We start from the raw sequence: 15,011 nt of genomic DNA on the forward strand, positions 1-15,011 counted from the left end.
CCTTTTTTTTTTTAAATTAATACCATCTGTATAAGGACACAAGGCTGCGTATGAGTCAGAAAACCTTGCCCAGTGTTGTCTACACCGACTTTACTTCATTTCCTTTGCCCCACCACCCAGTGCTGCTTTGTTTTAGGCGCACCCCTATTAAAAAAAAACACCCAAAACTGGAAACGCCTCTGATAAAAAACAGAAGGTTTCGCAGGCACAACATTAACTGGAGGGCCCACTATAGAAAGGTGTAGCCTTTGTTGGGTTGGGATGTCCCAGGGATTTCCGCTCTCCTTTCTCGTCACCTGCCGTTTTCAAGGTGGAGCCAACACCTGATGCTGTTTCGTGTTCACTGTTTACATGTGACAAGTTTACTGAAAGCGTGAATGAACCTCTGCTCTGTGCTGCTGTTGACTGCATGTGTGTCTCTGGCGCCTCCAGCAGCAGCGGTGGCGTTGCGCCACTTGAGAGAGAGAGAAACTGCACTGGGTCTTTGTGGATCCAGGTTCCATGAATGAATGGACGAGAACCGGTGTCTGAACAGAGAAGGCGGCCGGAGGAGACTGCGGACAATCCAACTTCACCCGAGCGTTGTGTAAAGTTTCGTTAAGAAGAAAATCCATCCACTGAGCTGCAGCTTTAAAGACCAGGGGACGGTTTTTCCTCGTAATCCCACTCCTGCACCGATCGAGCTTCACCAACAGACGTTGCTCGGTGAACGCTGGGAGGATTTTTTTTTTCCTTTCACGCGTGCACACAGCAACAGGTCATTTAGAGCACAGTCCAACCTGCAGCTGTGCTTCACTAGTCGTTAGACCAGCGTTAACTTTAGTTCGTGTGCACCGAGGGATGCTTTTTGCCACTCTTTTCCGCGCATTCGCCGTGATATGAACAGCATTGTGCTCGCCGCCGAGCAGATCCTCCAGTGTGAGCGCACTGCGTTTTAGAGGAGGTCGACCGTGGGAATGAGAGGAAAATGAAAATGTGCTAATTAAACATTTTTCTGGCTGATCAGCGCTGAGCCTTCCACACCGACAGACGGACCTGCGAGGAGCTGGAGTTGGTGCGGGAGAGGATTTCGAGAAGGATTGTATGTTTAGATGGTGCCAAACAAGTGGACCATGAATTCAGTTCTGCACAAATCGCCACCAAGGAGCTGGCTTGGTCTCAGATTACGCCTGAGTAAGTAAAAATTCATGAAGTCAGCTACTGACTGATCACCATCTTAATATTCGAGCGGCTGCTCAGTCTGCAGCTGGATAATGTTGGATAAGTCACCACCTCAGAGTGATCAGCATGCTTATTTGTGTGATTCACTGTGAGTTTGTCTTTAAGAAGTCACAAAGGAAGGGGAAGAGAGGAGCTCTCATGGCTTTGATCGTCAGGCAGCAGTTCTTTGTGTCATGTTTTCCTCCAGTCATCAAAGTCAATGGCTGGATTTGGCAAGTGACCTGAGCAATTATCCCAGCTGGAGGCAGGAATATTTCAGTCAGACAGGACAGTACACTCTGATCTGAAGTTATGCACCTGATAAAGGATCTTGGGACAACTCAGTATACACTCAGATGATGGATATTACCTCTTGTAAATCTCCAGACAGTACAATTTACAGCAGTTCTTTTTTTCATGCACTCCTCCACTCTTTCCTGCTCATAATTTAGACGTGCAACGACCTTTCTAGCAGTATGAGTTTATCTAACTGTTTCTCACACTCAGGTAAATTGCAAATTAGTTTCTCGTTGAGCTTTTATTGATGGAAACCTAATAAAATGAATACTTGACGCTTCTAGTTTTGAAGACTTATCAGATTGATGTCCTTGGAGTTTAGCTCTCTCTCACTCTCCCTCTCCTTTATAGACTTTACATGTTCATGTACACTGTTTGCAGTTCATGGGTTCATGCAGTAAGTGAAGTATGCACGGAGTTAAAGTTTAGCAGCCTTAATTGGTTGAGTCTGGAACCCTTCAGTGTTCCAGGCCACCGGAGTCTTAAGTCTGTCTTAAACACACTGGTCTAATCTGGGGCCAGATGTCTAGTCTGGTCTCTGTTGTCCACAACAAAACAAAAACTGAAGAAATATCTCTGCTGTGTGCACTTATTCACTGCTGGGATGTCAAATCAATCCCAAAAGATGTCAACCGTGGGAAGGACATATTGGTTTAATGCTTCGTAGTATTACAGCATCATGTGCTGTTCATGCAAAGCTTGACCGTAAATGTAGAAGTGTGGTCTTCGCATGTCTTTATTTTCAGTCGATTGAGCCTAATTTGTTTGGTTCATGTCAGACTACTATCGGTACAGCCATATCGGTGATGTTCACTGATGTCAGAGGTCAGAGGCTGAAATTTACCTCTTCCACTCATAAAAGCAATATCTGACGACCTCGCCTGTACCCTTAATGACGAGGTTTGACATCTGAGTATATATATATGAAATGTCGTACGATGGCCATAAGAACAGTTTCCATGTATTTCCAAGGGTAGCTGCATGGGCAGAGACCACCCTCGCTAACTTCTGGTGCAAGCTTCAAAGGTTACTCCAAGTAGGCTTCCAAGGGGTAAAGACCTGTGTCCACAAACGGCAAAGGCTGTTCAAGTTGGTTAGACTTTAGTCTGTGGTAGCCACTTGGATGGATAACACATTGTGATAGTGTTGTATTATGAGTTACTCTCTGATTCCGACCCCTATTAATCATCAAGTCTATTTAATATTTGAAATTAGTGGAAAAATGCCTGTAAATGTTTTCTTGTTAGAGCCACACATCCTCGAGACAGGTGTGTGTCCAATTTCTACTTCAGTTTCTTTAAATTTAATCACTTCATTAAGGTTACAGAATAATTCACCAGCTGCTTTGTCCACTTCAGTGGTTTCAGTGATTTACAGACTTCAGAGCTGAGGTTTGCACGTTAATGCTGAACAGCAGTGGAAACAGTATTTTTAGTAGCCGTGTTTAATCATATCTCACGATCAATTAGAAATTACAGATGATGAAATTATCTTCTTCTGAGTACTTTAAGGACTTGGCGGCCCTGTGGCTTTCCAAGATGAGGCCATTCTTTTGCAGCCATTGACAGAACACTAGACACTTTGGGGCTTTTTATCATGCTGCATGATCTTCATCTACAGATGGATTCTGTAATTTCCTTTCTGAAATGAGCCCTCAAGAAGTCGCTGCCCATGCAGGCTCATGAGAAGATGTATGACAGTTTTTTTTCTTCACCTTTAAAACGGCAAGAAAATATATCTTACCAATAGCCTCCTTTAACAGCTGTAATGGTGCTTTTGATCATATCAAATGAGCTCTGCTGGCAGATGACGTTTGCCCAGGAAGTGCTCAGACGTGAATCTAAATCAGAACATCTTTAGCATAATAAATGGGTCTAGAATAGCAGCTAAATGGACCCGATGTTGAGCTGCAGAGCTCTCAGGGAACATCTGGAGCCTGACCAGACCTTTGAAAGTTGCGTGCATGTGCCACGGTGTGTGTTAGTGTGTGCGCGAGTGCGTATTAGTGTTTGTCTGGCTCGTGGCTTGTTACAGTTTAAACTTCCTTTTCTAAACTGTCTTTCTGTTGTTCCAGTGTGATTTCCTTTCTCCTTTTCCCTCTCTGCATTCATGTCTTCTCCTGATGCCATTTTGAGTCACGGTTCGCTCTGCTTATTTTCTTTCTTTCCTTCAGTTGCAGAAACATAATCATTCAAATTTCTTGTGTGTTGCTCCAGCTCACCCTAGTATTTTTTTTTTTCTTTTAACGTATAAAAGTTTTTGGGCTTTTTTTGCTAAAATGCAATGACTGCAAGTTGACCTCTTTTGGTACTACAGTAAATATTGGTAAACACAGTTAGCTTTTGTCTCTAGTTGAATGTGATCTGCATTGCAGACTGTACTGAAAAACAATAGCTCACTTATGCAATCTTTCCCTTCCCTGTGTCTGACAGAAAATGTATTTCCTTCCTTGCATCTAATTATTTCTGCACTCCACTTCTTGCTTGTTGATTTACCCACAGCAGGGGAGTTCATGAAGGTCCTGTGACCCAAAACTTTTCTCATTTCATGTACAACCATCAGATTTTCCACATATTTGACCGTTGTGGTTCTACTGCCCTATTTCTTTTGCAGGGGGATTCCCCTTTGAAGTCTTTGCTCTTGTTCTTCCTCTGGTAATAGACAGTGTGTCATTTCCACATTATCTTCTCCACTAGCTTTTAGTCCTCAGTGCATTTACTGTTCTTTTTTGTGTTTTAATGCTTTGTTTTTTTCTAAAAACTTGCGAAATGCAACACTGTCATAACAAAAGCAGTCATTGTGTCACTTTGTGGAACCAGAATTTTTCTTAAATGCTTAGCATTTCTAATTCTTGCTGTGAGCGCTTGATGAGCTGATGAGAACAAAGCCTTTGCCTTTAAGTCGTGATCTATTGTAAATGTAAAAAACATTGATTTCAGGTGCTTTGAGAGGCATAAGGGAAACTCACAGTATGCACACTGAGCAGGTGTTGTGGCCTTGCACACTTTACTGCAGTGTCAGTGTTTTTGTTTATAGCCACAGATCAAGTCATTGTCATAAACCTGCTGTCAGCTAAGGGCTTATTTTTCCCCACTGTTCTCTCAAAGATCTTTTCACATTGGAGCACTTTTAAATGATCAATGACGAACAGAAGCTGATACGCTTCCCTTCTTACGCTCAGTCAGAAGCAGGTTTGTTAGGCTCACAATTCGGTTGGTGCGCTGATCGTTGCCTTCAGGGGTAGTCTGTCCATGCAGTTTTGCATCGTCACACAGAGCACAAGCTGTTGGCCTCCGCTTTGCATTTTCATTCAGTTTGCATATGAAATCTACCCCATTGGTCAGCGTTGGATTGAAGTCTTGTTTTGTAAATTCACGCTCCGCATCACTTTGCCAACTTCAAACAAATAAAGGCAGCTAATGTGATCAAAAGCCCTTCCACGCTGTCAGGGCCTCATCATGTTGTAAATAGACCAACAGTGCGCTCGCTCACTTCAAACTGTGCAGCAGATAATTAGAGGGCCTATGTAAAGGTCACACATGTGCACGCATACACGTACACACACACACACCTTCTTTAACCAGAAACATAACTGCAAATGTTTATCTCTAAATGTGTCCTTCCACACGTGTAACCTCCACCCTGCTTAAATGACTGTTTATGTGCATTGCAGCCTTCCCCATGACAATAACTGTACTTTTCAAGAATAAGTGTTTTTGATTCCCGTTGACTCTGTTATTGGCTTCTCAACCGTAGACCCCCTCTGCAATTTCAACCAGATTGTTTCAATTATGGGATTATTCATATCAACAAGCTGAAGAGTGGTTGTTTGTCCCTCTGAGCTGCTGGTTTAAGGATGGACTGTTAAATTACACCATGTCTCATCATGACTCACTCGCTGGGGATGGCCCCTCTACCTCAGCTTCTGAGGTTTTATATCAGCGCTTTTGATATCTTCAGAAGACATGTGGTAAAATCGACTCGTGTTTCAAATTCAGGTACTCGTTCACTTCTCTCATTCAGGTGTATGAAGACTTGATGATAGCGCTCAAGCAAGGTCAAAATAATTTGTGTTTGGGTTTGTTTTCATTTCGAGCGTGTTTTTAAGCTTTACCTTGATTTGTGATAGAAGGGAAAGGTAGTGAGCAGTGTTGGGGAGTAACGGAGTACATGTACCGCCGTTTCCTGTTTAAAATACAAAATATGAGTAACTGTATTCCGTTACAGTTACCGTTTAAAAAGGTGGTATTCAAAATACAGTTACTTTTTGAAATGAATGGATTACACGGCAACATTTTCCTGTCTCACAAGGCTATGCCCTCTCTATTTTTGGTTTCCATGCTGGTGGAAAATGTAGTCTCATGGGCAGTGTAGTCCGTGCTGCAGGGAGAATGGACCGCCATACCCGTTATGTGTCTGTGAGCGAGGGAGGGAGAAAAAGGAGAGTGGAAAAGTACGAGCTTTCACAGAGCAGAAACCGGAGATGGAAGCATGTAAATATAATAACAACCACTGCAGCCAAAAAGAGTGCCTGACGAGCCCAGCTGTAAATAAGTTGCAAGATTTATTCATTATAAGGGGGAAAAGACCCGGGAAAACTTAGTTAACGATAAGAATTAGGGCTGGGCTATATCATACCGTTCACGGTAATACCGGTGTAATTTTGGGCAACGATAAGAAAATGAAATATCGCGATAGACTATGGGTAAAACGCACATGCGCAGTGCCTTTGTTTACATACGCACATGGCGGCGACGCAGAATGAGAAGAGCAAAAGTGGTTCATTGAATGAAACGGATGAACCAGAACTGGTTTGTAAAAATGCTGCAACTTCAGTGGTGTGGAACTGGTTTAGCTTTTGTCCGTCAGATACACAACAAAGCACTATTTTTGGTAGAGCATGCTAGTGGGCCGTCGTTATTACCGTGTTGTTTGGAAAATAGGGCACACTTAAAATCAATCCTTTGATTTTTCTGAAAATCGACAGTGCTCCTTATAATCCCGTGCGCCTTATGTATGAATTCTGGTTGTGTTTACTGACCTCGAAATGATTTTATGTCGTACACAGCGCTCGAAAATCTGTCAAATGTTTTAGTACGACTTTGCTAAGCTACGAACCCGGACTGCTTGATGGATTGTCGGAGCATTACGCCTATATTAGGCAGGAGCTCCGCGGAGTGATACGTACTGTGCTTCAACATAATATTACCGTATTGTGTGTGTGTGTGTGTGTGTGTGTGTATAGCCTCTTTTTAAGCTTTGTGGATATTATACATGGTTATGCTGAGGATATGTCGGCCAGTTTCCACTGGAAATGCCTTTTGGTTAAACTGTCAGCAAGGAATTTGCATTTGTACTGTAAAATTTTTATATAACTTTAATGCAGATAAAAAACAGCTGCTTGTTTAAGTGAAAATACATTGATGGGGTTTTATGCACTAATAAAGTTGTGGAGTTGTAAAGTATTTTGTCTAGTGTCAATTATATCGTTATCGCAAATTTTCAAATGTATATCGTGATAAATATTCTTGGTCATATCGCCCTGCTCTAATAAGAATGATTAAAGAAATTGCGATTTAAAAACCCTGAAAACCATAAACGCCCAAGCCTCAACTCTCGCGGCCCAGTACCAAACGACCCAGGGGGCCCGGGGGTTGGGGACCGCTGATATAAGGTATACGGTGAGATGGAGGCAGATGAGCCTCTGTGGTGAATTACTTTAAAGTAAATTTAGATAAAGCTTTAATTTCATTGGCCACTGGAATATTAAATCTACATGTATTGAATCAACAGTCAGATTGTATTATAAACAAGTTGGCTGGTTTGTTTGGGTTTTTTTTTAATTGTTGTTTTTCAACCCTCTCTCTTATCAGGTCTCAGGTGTCGCCCTGTCTTGGTGCCTTATAAAGTCCTCCATGCCCTACAATGAAATACTTTATGAACTATTTAAAGATTGCTGTAAAATCTTGACACTTTTACAGTTTCTAGGGGAAGAATGACTCTGCAAGGCTGAGCTCAACCACAGAATACAGTGTCAATAAATTTTGTCTACACAATAATGTTCCTCCTTCAAGGTGAACTGTAATAACTTTGGTGGGCCTCCTGACTTTTTATCAAGCAGTAGTGTGACTCAGCACTTTATTTTGTCCAATACTTTTAACCAAGCATCCACAAAGAATAATAACATCTCTGTCCATGTTGATTTTGTTACTGATTCCTTATCAGATTTCTGTGTATAGGCTGCGCTAAGACAGGTTTACATCTCTGAGTCAAAGAGTTAGGCTTGGAAAAAAGGCACGCCTGTTTCTCAGGTCTGCTACCAGTTTGACATCATTGCTCTACAATGCAGAGGCTGCTGTCTTTCAGCAGCGACTGAAGAACTAAAAGCAGAGTAGCCAGACAAATGGTGCCCAACTGGCAAACTGACAGCAGTAATGATGGATAAAGAAACGTAATTTATTTTCATTTAGTTGAAGACAAAAGGAAATGAAAACAGACAATATGTTTTGGTGATCTTCTCCATAGTCCAATAGTTCTGTGATCCCTCTGCGAGACTGCCAATAACCAATAAGTCACGTTCATGGTGTTTTGTTTTGTTTTTTAACTTTTACATATATTTCCGCCTGTGCCTCCGCTTGCTTGTTCAACCTGTACAAATGTGTAAAACGGCTCATCTGTCTCGCCTCCACCCTTCACCGAACCTTCCCCACACACAGCTGAGTCTTTCACCAACAAAACACACATGATGAAATAAAAAGCGGAGGAGAGTAGCGTGCGTGTGTGCAAAGCCATAGTTGACTCTAATTTATAGTCAAAACAACAGTCAAAAATACCCTTCACTTTTCTCTCATTTTGAGATGATGACGATGGATTGATGTTGATTTCAAAGAGTGGAGACATGTGCGGATGAAATTTTGTGTGCGTGTCTGTCCGTGTTATGAGTGCTGGCACGACATTACAGAAAGCACATTGAATTATTAACCCTGGGATAGATTGGTGACCTGTCCGGACTGGACCCACCTTTTGCCCGGTGACAGCTGGGTTAGGCTCCTGTCCAACCATGACTTGGATGGGTGAGTCCAAAAATATTGATTTAATGCGAAGTCTCTGAGATCATCATCCTTTGGCACAACCTATGTGTGACTGGTTATATATGAAAAACAAAAAAACTTCGTTCAAATCATATAAAGCACAAAAGTAATAAAATATAAAAAATGGAGTCAAAGCAGGTGGTGTGCATCGTGCAAAGCACAGTAGCCAGATAAATTGTATCCAAAGAGTAGAGAAATGTGTCTCAGGCTCTGGATAGAATGGAAATGTGCCTCTTGCAAAAGACAGGTGAGTGATACATACCCTGAAACGTATCTCGGCAGGTTTGATGTGCACATTAATATGTGCTGCTTTTCCTTAAAAATTTATTAATCCATATGTAAAAACAGAAATGGATAGTCTTGCTGGAAGTTGCTTTTTGGTGAGGCAGAAACTAAATCATTTGTATTTTCTTCTTTTTTTGAGCATTCACACAGAGATGTCTTTAACTGCTCTTAGTTTGCTGGTGAGAGGTTAACCTCAGCCTGTTTGATGGGCCACCTTGCTAAATATAACCCCCAACCTCCTCCACATGGGCATGCACAAGCCTTCAACTGCACTCCCTCTGTCAACACTCAGACTTACACACTTTCCCCCCCCCCCTTACTGCTCACAGTCCAAAAGTCTCATTTACAGTCTTGTCATACTGCAGCCACTCGCTCACTCGTTCCTCAACACACCATTAATACTTTAGTGAGTGTGATCCTGTTGAGCAGCCAGTTCATTCAGGCTTGACACACTAGGACGTTTTGCTTGCTATTTTTGTCTTATCCTACTACGATTAGTTGGAGGTAGCTAAATTAACATTAATATTTGTAGTAATATCACCTCTAATTAGTGTGTTAACTTAAAGGTTTGCAAGCAGTGCTGTACTGGATTAAATGACTACTGAGGCATTTAGAAAATATTCTTACTGCTAGGGACTTCCTGCATGGTGTATATAAACCAAATGCACTCAATAGACATTTTATTAGGTATACCTTGCAAGTACCAGATTGGAGCCCATTTAGAACTGCCTTAATTTTTCATGGTACAAGGTGCTGGAAACATTCCTCAGAGATTTTGGTACATGTTGACATGATGGCATCACACGGTTGATGCAGATTTGTCAGCTGCACATCCATGATGCAAATCTCTCATTGTACCACATCCACAAGGTGCTCTGTTGCATTGAGATATTGTGACTGCAAAGACCATTTGAGAACTCATTGTCATGTTTGAGGAACCAGTCTGAGATTATCTTTATAAAAGGACAGCAGCCATCAGAAGATTTGTGTATAAAGGCCATGAAGGTGGTCATAAAGGGATGGACAGCAAAAGTCTGATAGGCTGTTGCATTTAAATGTTGGTGCTAAGATGTGCTAAGAAAACCATTACACTATGATCAGCTTGAACTGTTGATGCAAAAACAGGTTTTACCCATGCTTTTATGGCCTTTACACCAAGTTCTGACCCTATCATCCAAATGTTGCAGCAGAAATTGAGACTCGTCACATTAGAGAATGTTTTTCCATTCTTCTGTTGTCCAATTTGGGTGAGCCCATGTGAACTGAAGCTTCTTTTTGTTTTTAGCTGACAGTGGCAGCGGTGTGGTCTTCTGCTGCTATGGCCAATCTGCGTCAGATGTTGTTTTGCATACCTTGGTGGTAACAAATTGTTATTTGGATTGTGGCTGCTTTCCTATTAGCCTGAAAAACTCTGAACATTCTCCTTTGACACAACCAGCTAGAGATCAGCAGTTGGTGAAATACTGAGATCAGGGAGTCTAGCACCACATTTACTTAAATCGCCTTTCTTCCTTATTCTGATGTTCTGTTCGATCTTCAGCGGATCATCTTGAGTGACTCCCTGCCTAAATGCAATGAGTTGCTGCCGTGTGATTGGCTGAATATCTGATCAGCCAATCACACGCCTGTTGAACAGGTGTACCTAACAAAGTAGCGAGTGAGTGTAGAAGCTGTTAGCATAGCTTTGCATAAAGACTGTAAACAGGAAGAAATTAACCTTTTACTGCCTGATATGTTTTAGAAACCCAGTTTGTTTTTTACATACATATGAAAATATAGATACTTCTGTCACCACAATAGTGTAAAAGGAATCTTTGTTCCCTTGTTGCATGTGTATATTTCTTTTTAGGAATTTTATTGTGAAGGCTCACTTTGCACTGCAATAGAAGGGTTTCCAGCAAAGCACAGAGACAAACCTCAATCTGTCAAGTAGTGTTAATTAGTGAGCTATGGAAATGCTCTTTTTCCCTTTACTTTTGGACAGAAGCAGACCTTTGTCGTTTATTATGCTGACCATCTCCTGGCTGTAGCTACTTATCAGGCAGATATGATGCAAAGTTCTTATCAAACTCTGAGCATAACAAGTGTCAGTCAGGGTCAAACTGTTCCTTACAATATCCTGGATGATAAGATCAACATATTTCTTTGCAATAATAGGGCTGTCATCATACTGCTCCTTCTGCTGTTATCTTTACAGTACCAGAGACTGGTTGAGGACTGCCATTCATCATTGCATTGCTGAGAGACGCACACTTCGAAACTTTGCACTGGCATCAAGATTTCTGCCCTAAAAGGTTTACATTTATCAGATGGAACAATTGATATCCAGATCAGCTGTTCGAAATCCTTCATTTTCAGCCATGTTTTGTGTGGTGTTTATTTTAAGATGGGTGAGAATCACTCAAGCAGATGGGAATGCAGATTTGTAACACCTAGTCCACGGATGTTATACATGAATGTTCTGCTTAAAAAGCCAGGGGCAGAGCCGCTGAGCTTATAAAAACAGTTGCATAATGTCTTCTGTTTTTCTGAGATTCTTTGTTAAGTCTAAAGAAATAATCCTGATTATTTTATAGCGATTACATCAGGTTTATTTTTAGCTTGAACTTGTGACTTGACTTTTTTGGGGGGAGTAGGAGTGTGGAGATCAGAAATGAGTGTTTAAGAGGAAGGGATGCTGGTGGTTTTTAGTACTCGAGGCTACTTCTTGAAAATGCAAACTGCTGGAATACCTATTTGTGAATGGAAACCTTTGTCAAACCTTGGCAAATTATACATAAATCAGGCTGTGTAATCTTGGTAGAAAATACAGATTCCCTTGCATTTTGGTCACTATTGGACTCGTCTCCAATCGTAGCCTCTGAAGGAGGTGGCCAGGATATCTGGATCCCAGATAATGGTTGAAGACTGGTTCCTGTTCCCTGTGCCAGTCATTGTTTATGAATGTAGCTAAATTAAAACGTGCTAATAAAAAAAGCTTCAGATGACCCTTTGGTTTTAAGATTGTGCGTGTGCACCTGCATGCAACAAAAGCCTGCTCAAAAACATGTGCAGTCAAACTGATTAGACTCTTCCACAAAACCCAAAGTTACCTGTACCAAAAGTCTTTTCATAGGGATTAAACTTTGTGCATGTTCAGGTCCAGTCAATCTGCCAGCAAACACCTGCCCAGCCTCTGAAAATGTGTTTTCACTGTACAGAAACCATTTCTAGATTCTAAATTACACACAAATATTCTGTGTATGAGATCAGACCAAAAAGCATTCTAATGTCAGTATTGGTGCCATACCTGAGCAGGTATTTTCTGTTCTTGATAGGACTAAAGAAGTGTCTTTTTATTAAAAGCTGAGCTGATGGATGATGATGAAAGCGAGGCTAATATCTCATCTGCTTTCCGCTTTGTTTCTGTAGTAGGTGGAAATTGGCCCTTGTATTTGCTTCCCAGTTCTCATGCTGCACGACTGCACTCTTCATTAAAAGGGAAGCTGCGTGCTCAAAGCTGCTTCAGATTATTACCATATGTCTGCAAAGCCCAGCGCTGAGCAGAAAACCAGCTCCCATCCTACCCTCTAATTTCTTATCCCAAAATTGGACATGTGGGTCGCTATGTGTGACAACGTCCCTCCCTTCCCCCGGCCGGCGCAGCACATTCTCACAGTATTTCTTCTCCCATTTTAGATGCATAATAGCAGTGCATCAACCTTTAAGCAACCCTGGAAAATATTATGTCTTGATTTGATATCTAACTGCATGTTGGTTTAACCCTTCAGCTGTTTTTCCAAGATATTAGAGGATCGGAGTGCGTTGTTTCACTCGAGCGTTTTGCAACTGGACTCCTTTTGCTCATTTCCGAGAGGCTGATGTGTGCGTTCTACCTCCTCAGAAATATCTGAGCTCATGCTCCACAGAGCTGGTGCATTCATAAAAACGAATAAATCTTTCAGGAGACATAAAGGGCGCGGGCACTAATCAATGCAGAAAAATGTCAGCCTTTTACAGTTTGAGCAAAACATAAAGAAAGTCCGCTCTGGATGTAGGAGGAGGCCTAAAAGAGATCTTTGTGTCACCCAGTCCAAAAGCCATTGGCCCACATTGCCCGTCCCAGCATGCAACTCACCTCTGCATGAATAAAACACTTGTCTGATGGAGTGGGCAGAAAGCCCCCCTATCTCCAGGAGATCCTACACAGGGCTTTAACATGAGCAGCTTGCCTCACACGCCAACTTTGCACAGTTTGAGAAACTTTGTCATGGATAAAGTCAAACCTCAGGGAAGGCGACGGCAAAGGAAACTTGCTCCTAGAGATGAGATGAGATGAGCAACACCCTTTTTAGCAGTTGGTTGTCTGTAATTTAGTTGGGAAAAGCTTGGATAAATGGATTAGAAGAGGACAGCATTTGGTGCTTGACAGCTCCTGGTGGGCGGCTTTAAGTGGATGATTAGCAGAGAATCTAAAAACCTACAGGATCAACAGGACGATGCAGTGAACAGAAGGTTCAGAGACATTTATTGGTCTTTGCTTTGTGGGGTCAGATGCAGTATTAAATGTTGCTTATTTTTAAATGATAAAAAGTTTGTTGCAGTTACAGAATTGATACTGTTGTCCTCTGGAAATATAATTGTACTCGAAGGAAGTGCATTTGCTCACTTGGACTCGCTGTGAAGTAGGATCAGACTTAGACAGGAGGTTCAAAGCAAGTTTTAGCAAGCGCAAGCTGGATGAGGTAATCGTGCAGGTGGAGATTACAGATGAACATATTGGCAGTTGGCAAAGTTGAAAGCAGAGTTGGCTGGCAGGCTTTGTCTTTAAAAATGGTCAAAGAAAAGGGAGTAATAAATTGTCTGCAGAGCTTCAGATAATTGTTCAGTGGGGGAAGGGGCCATGGGCTGCTCAGACTTTTCAATTTCACAAGCAAAGTATGGGCAAAAGGCTAAATTATATTCATTCCTGTAAAATATTTGCTTGTCGAAGAAGTCACAATGTTCCTCTACTGGAAGAAGCGTGGTGCGTACGAGTTGGAGGCTTTGCCATCTCCTTTCAGCGAAGGGTTAATGGAGCGCTACTCCTGGTCTTCATCCCTGGACGTCATCCATGATCTGTGTGGTAAGCTAAGGAACCAGGTCACCTGACTTAACTTTTGGATTAGTGTTTGTGTGTCTGGTTTTCTGCACAACAACACAAGGATGAGCATTGCATTGGTTTGTGTTTGTTTTACTTTGGATTATTTTAAAATATTGAGATGCCAAATATGCCACAGAAATGAATTAACCAGGCCCATTTCACTAATCACCACAGGGCAAATGTCTTTGTACACTTCAAAATGTACTAGATTACAGATTATTACAAATTGTTTGTCCCTGATCTGCTTTCTTTAAGACTGCAAAGCTCAAAGCTGCTTTTTGGAACCAGCCTTAATAGTGACGGTGTGAATGCTGGCTCGCTTTGATATAGAACGTGTTTGCTGTGTGCACGTCTGAGAGCCAAACGCTAAAATCTTCACACGCGCTCAAGTTTCTGATGTGTCCAGTATGTGTCTGCTGAGAAAAAACCCACCAGACTGGTGACATTTAGGCTCAAATACACCGTCTTTCATGCTAATTAGTTAATTAAAAATAAAAGGAAAATCCTTTGCTTATAAGATGAACATTATTCATTATGAAGGAAAAAAGAAATGGACCATGCGCAGTTCAGAGCGTGTCCACTAAGTCGCATCCGTATTTCACTGATATGATCAAGTGATCCTTTAACATTCATAAGAAATAACTCTGCAATGTTTTATGTAACTTTTCTGCAAGAAAAAAAAAGATCACTTTCATTTTGAGTGAAGTATTTTATCCCCATTATGGAAAGGCTTTTTTTTTTTTTTCCATTGCTCTGTTCTTCCGTGGAAAGCACTCAGTGACCTGGCATGAAGACAGCCTCACATGAGGTAGACAAAAGGGAAAGAGCGGATGAGACCAGCTTCACAGATGAAATATTTACCATGGAAGAAGTGCGTAACAGCACTGAAATCCTCCCCTGTCTCCACTCGGTGCCTTTTTTTTTTTTTTTGAAGTGGCACAGGGGCACTTGCTTTCCGCTGTGTCCCCTCTCCCGCCCCTCCAGATTTACGCCATTAGTGAAAGGGAAGTGATAAC

General features: G+C 41.7%; 1 protein-coding gene across 2 annotated transcripts in view; it reads left to right on the forward strand.

Moving 5' to 3' along the window:
• The first annotated feature begins 337 nt into the window (after positions 1–337).
• Positions 338–15,011, forward strand: part of plekhg5b (pleckstrin homology domain containing, family G (with RhoGef domain) member 5b) — a 76,628-nt gene continuing 61,954 nt past the window's right edge. Inside the window, exon 1 of one of the 2 annotated variants that reach the window (XM_004560337.6) lies at positions 338–1,173. In XM_004560337.6, coding sequence (XP_004560394.2) covers positions 1,092–1,173 — 82 coding nt within the window. In that variant the 5' untranslated portion in view covers positions 338–1,091. Of the gene's footprint in view, positions 1,174–13,959; positions 13,978–15,011 lie in introns of those variants that run through there. The other variant, XM_076878217.1, reaches the window with a different exon arrangement.

The sequence above is a fragment of the Maylandia zebra genome, linkage group LG20 (assembly GCF_041146795.1).
Source record: "Maylandia zebra isolate NMK-2024a linkage group LG20, Mzebra_GT3a, whole genome shotgun sequence".
NCBI lineage: Eukaryota > Metazoa > Chordata > Actinopteri > Cichliformes > Cichlidae > Maylandia > Maylandia zebra.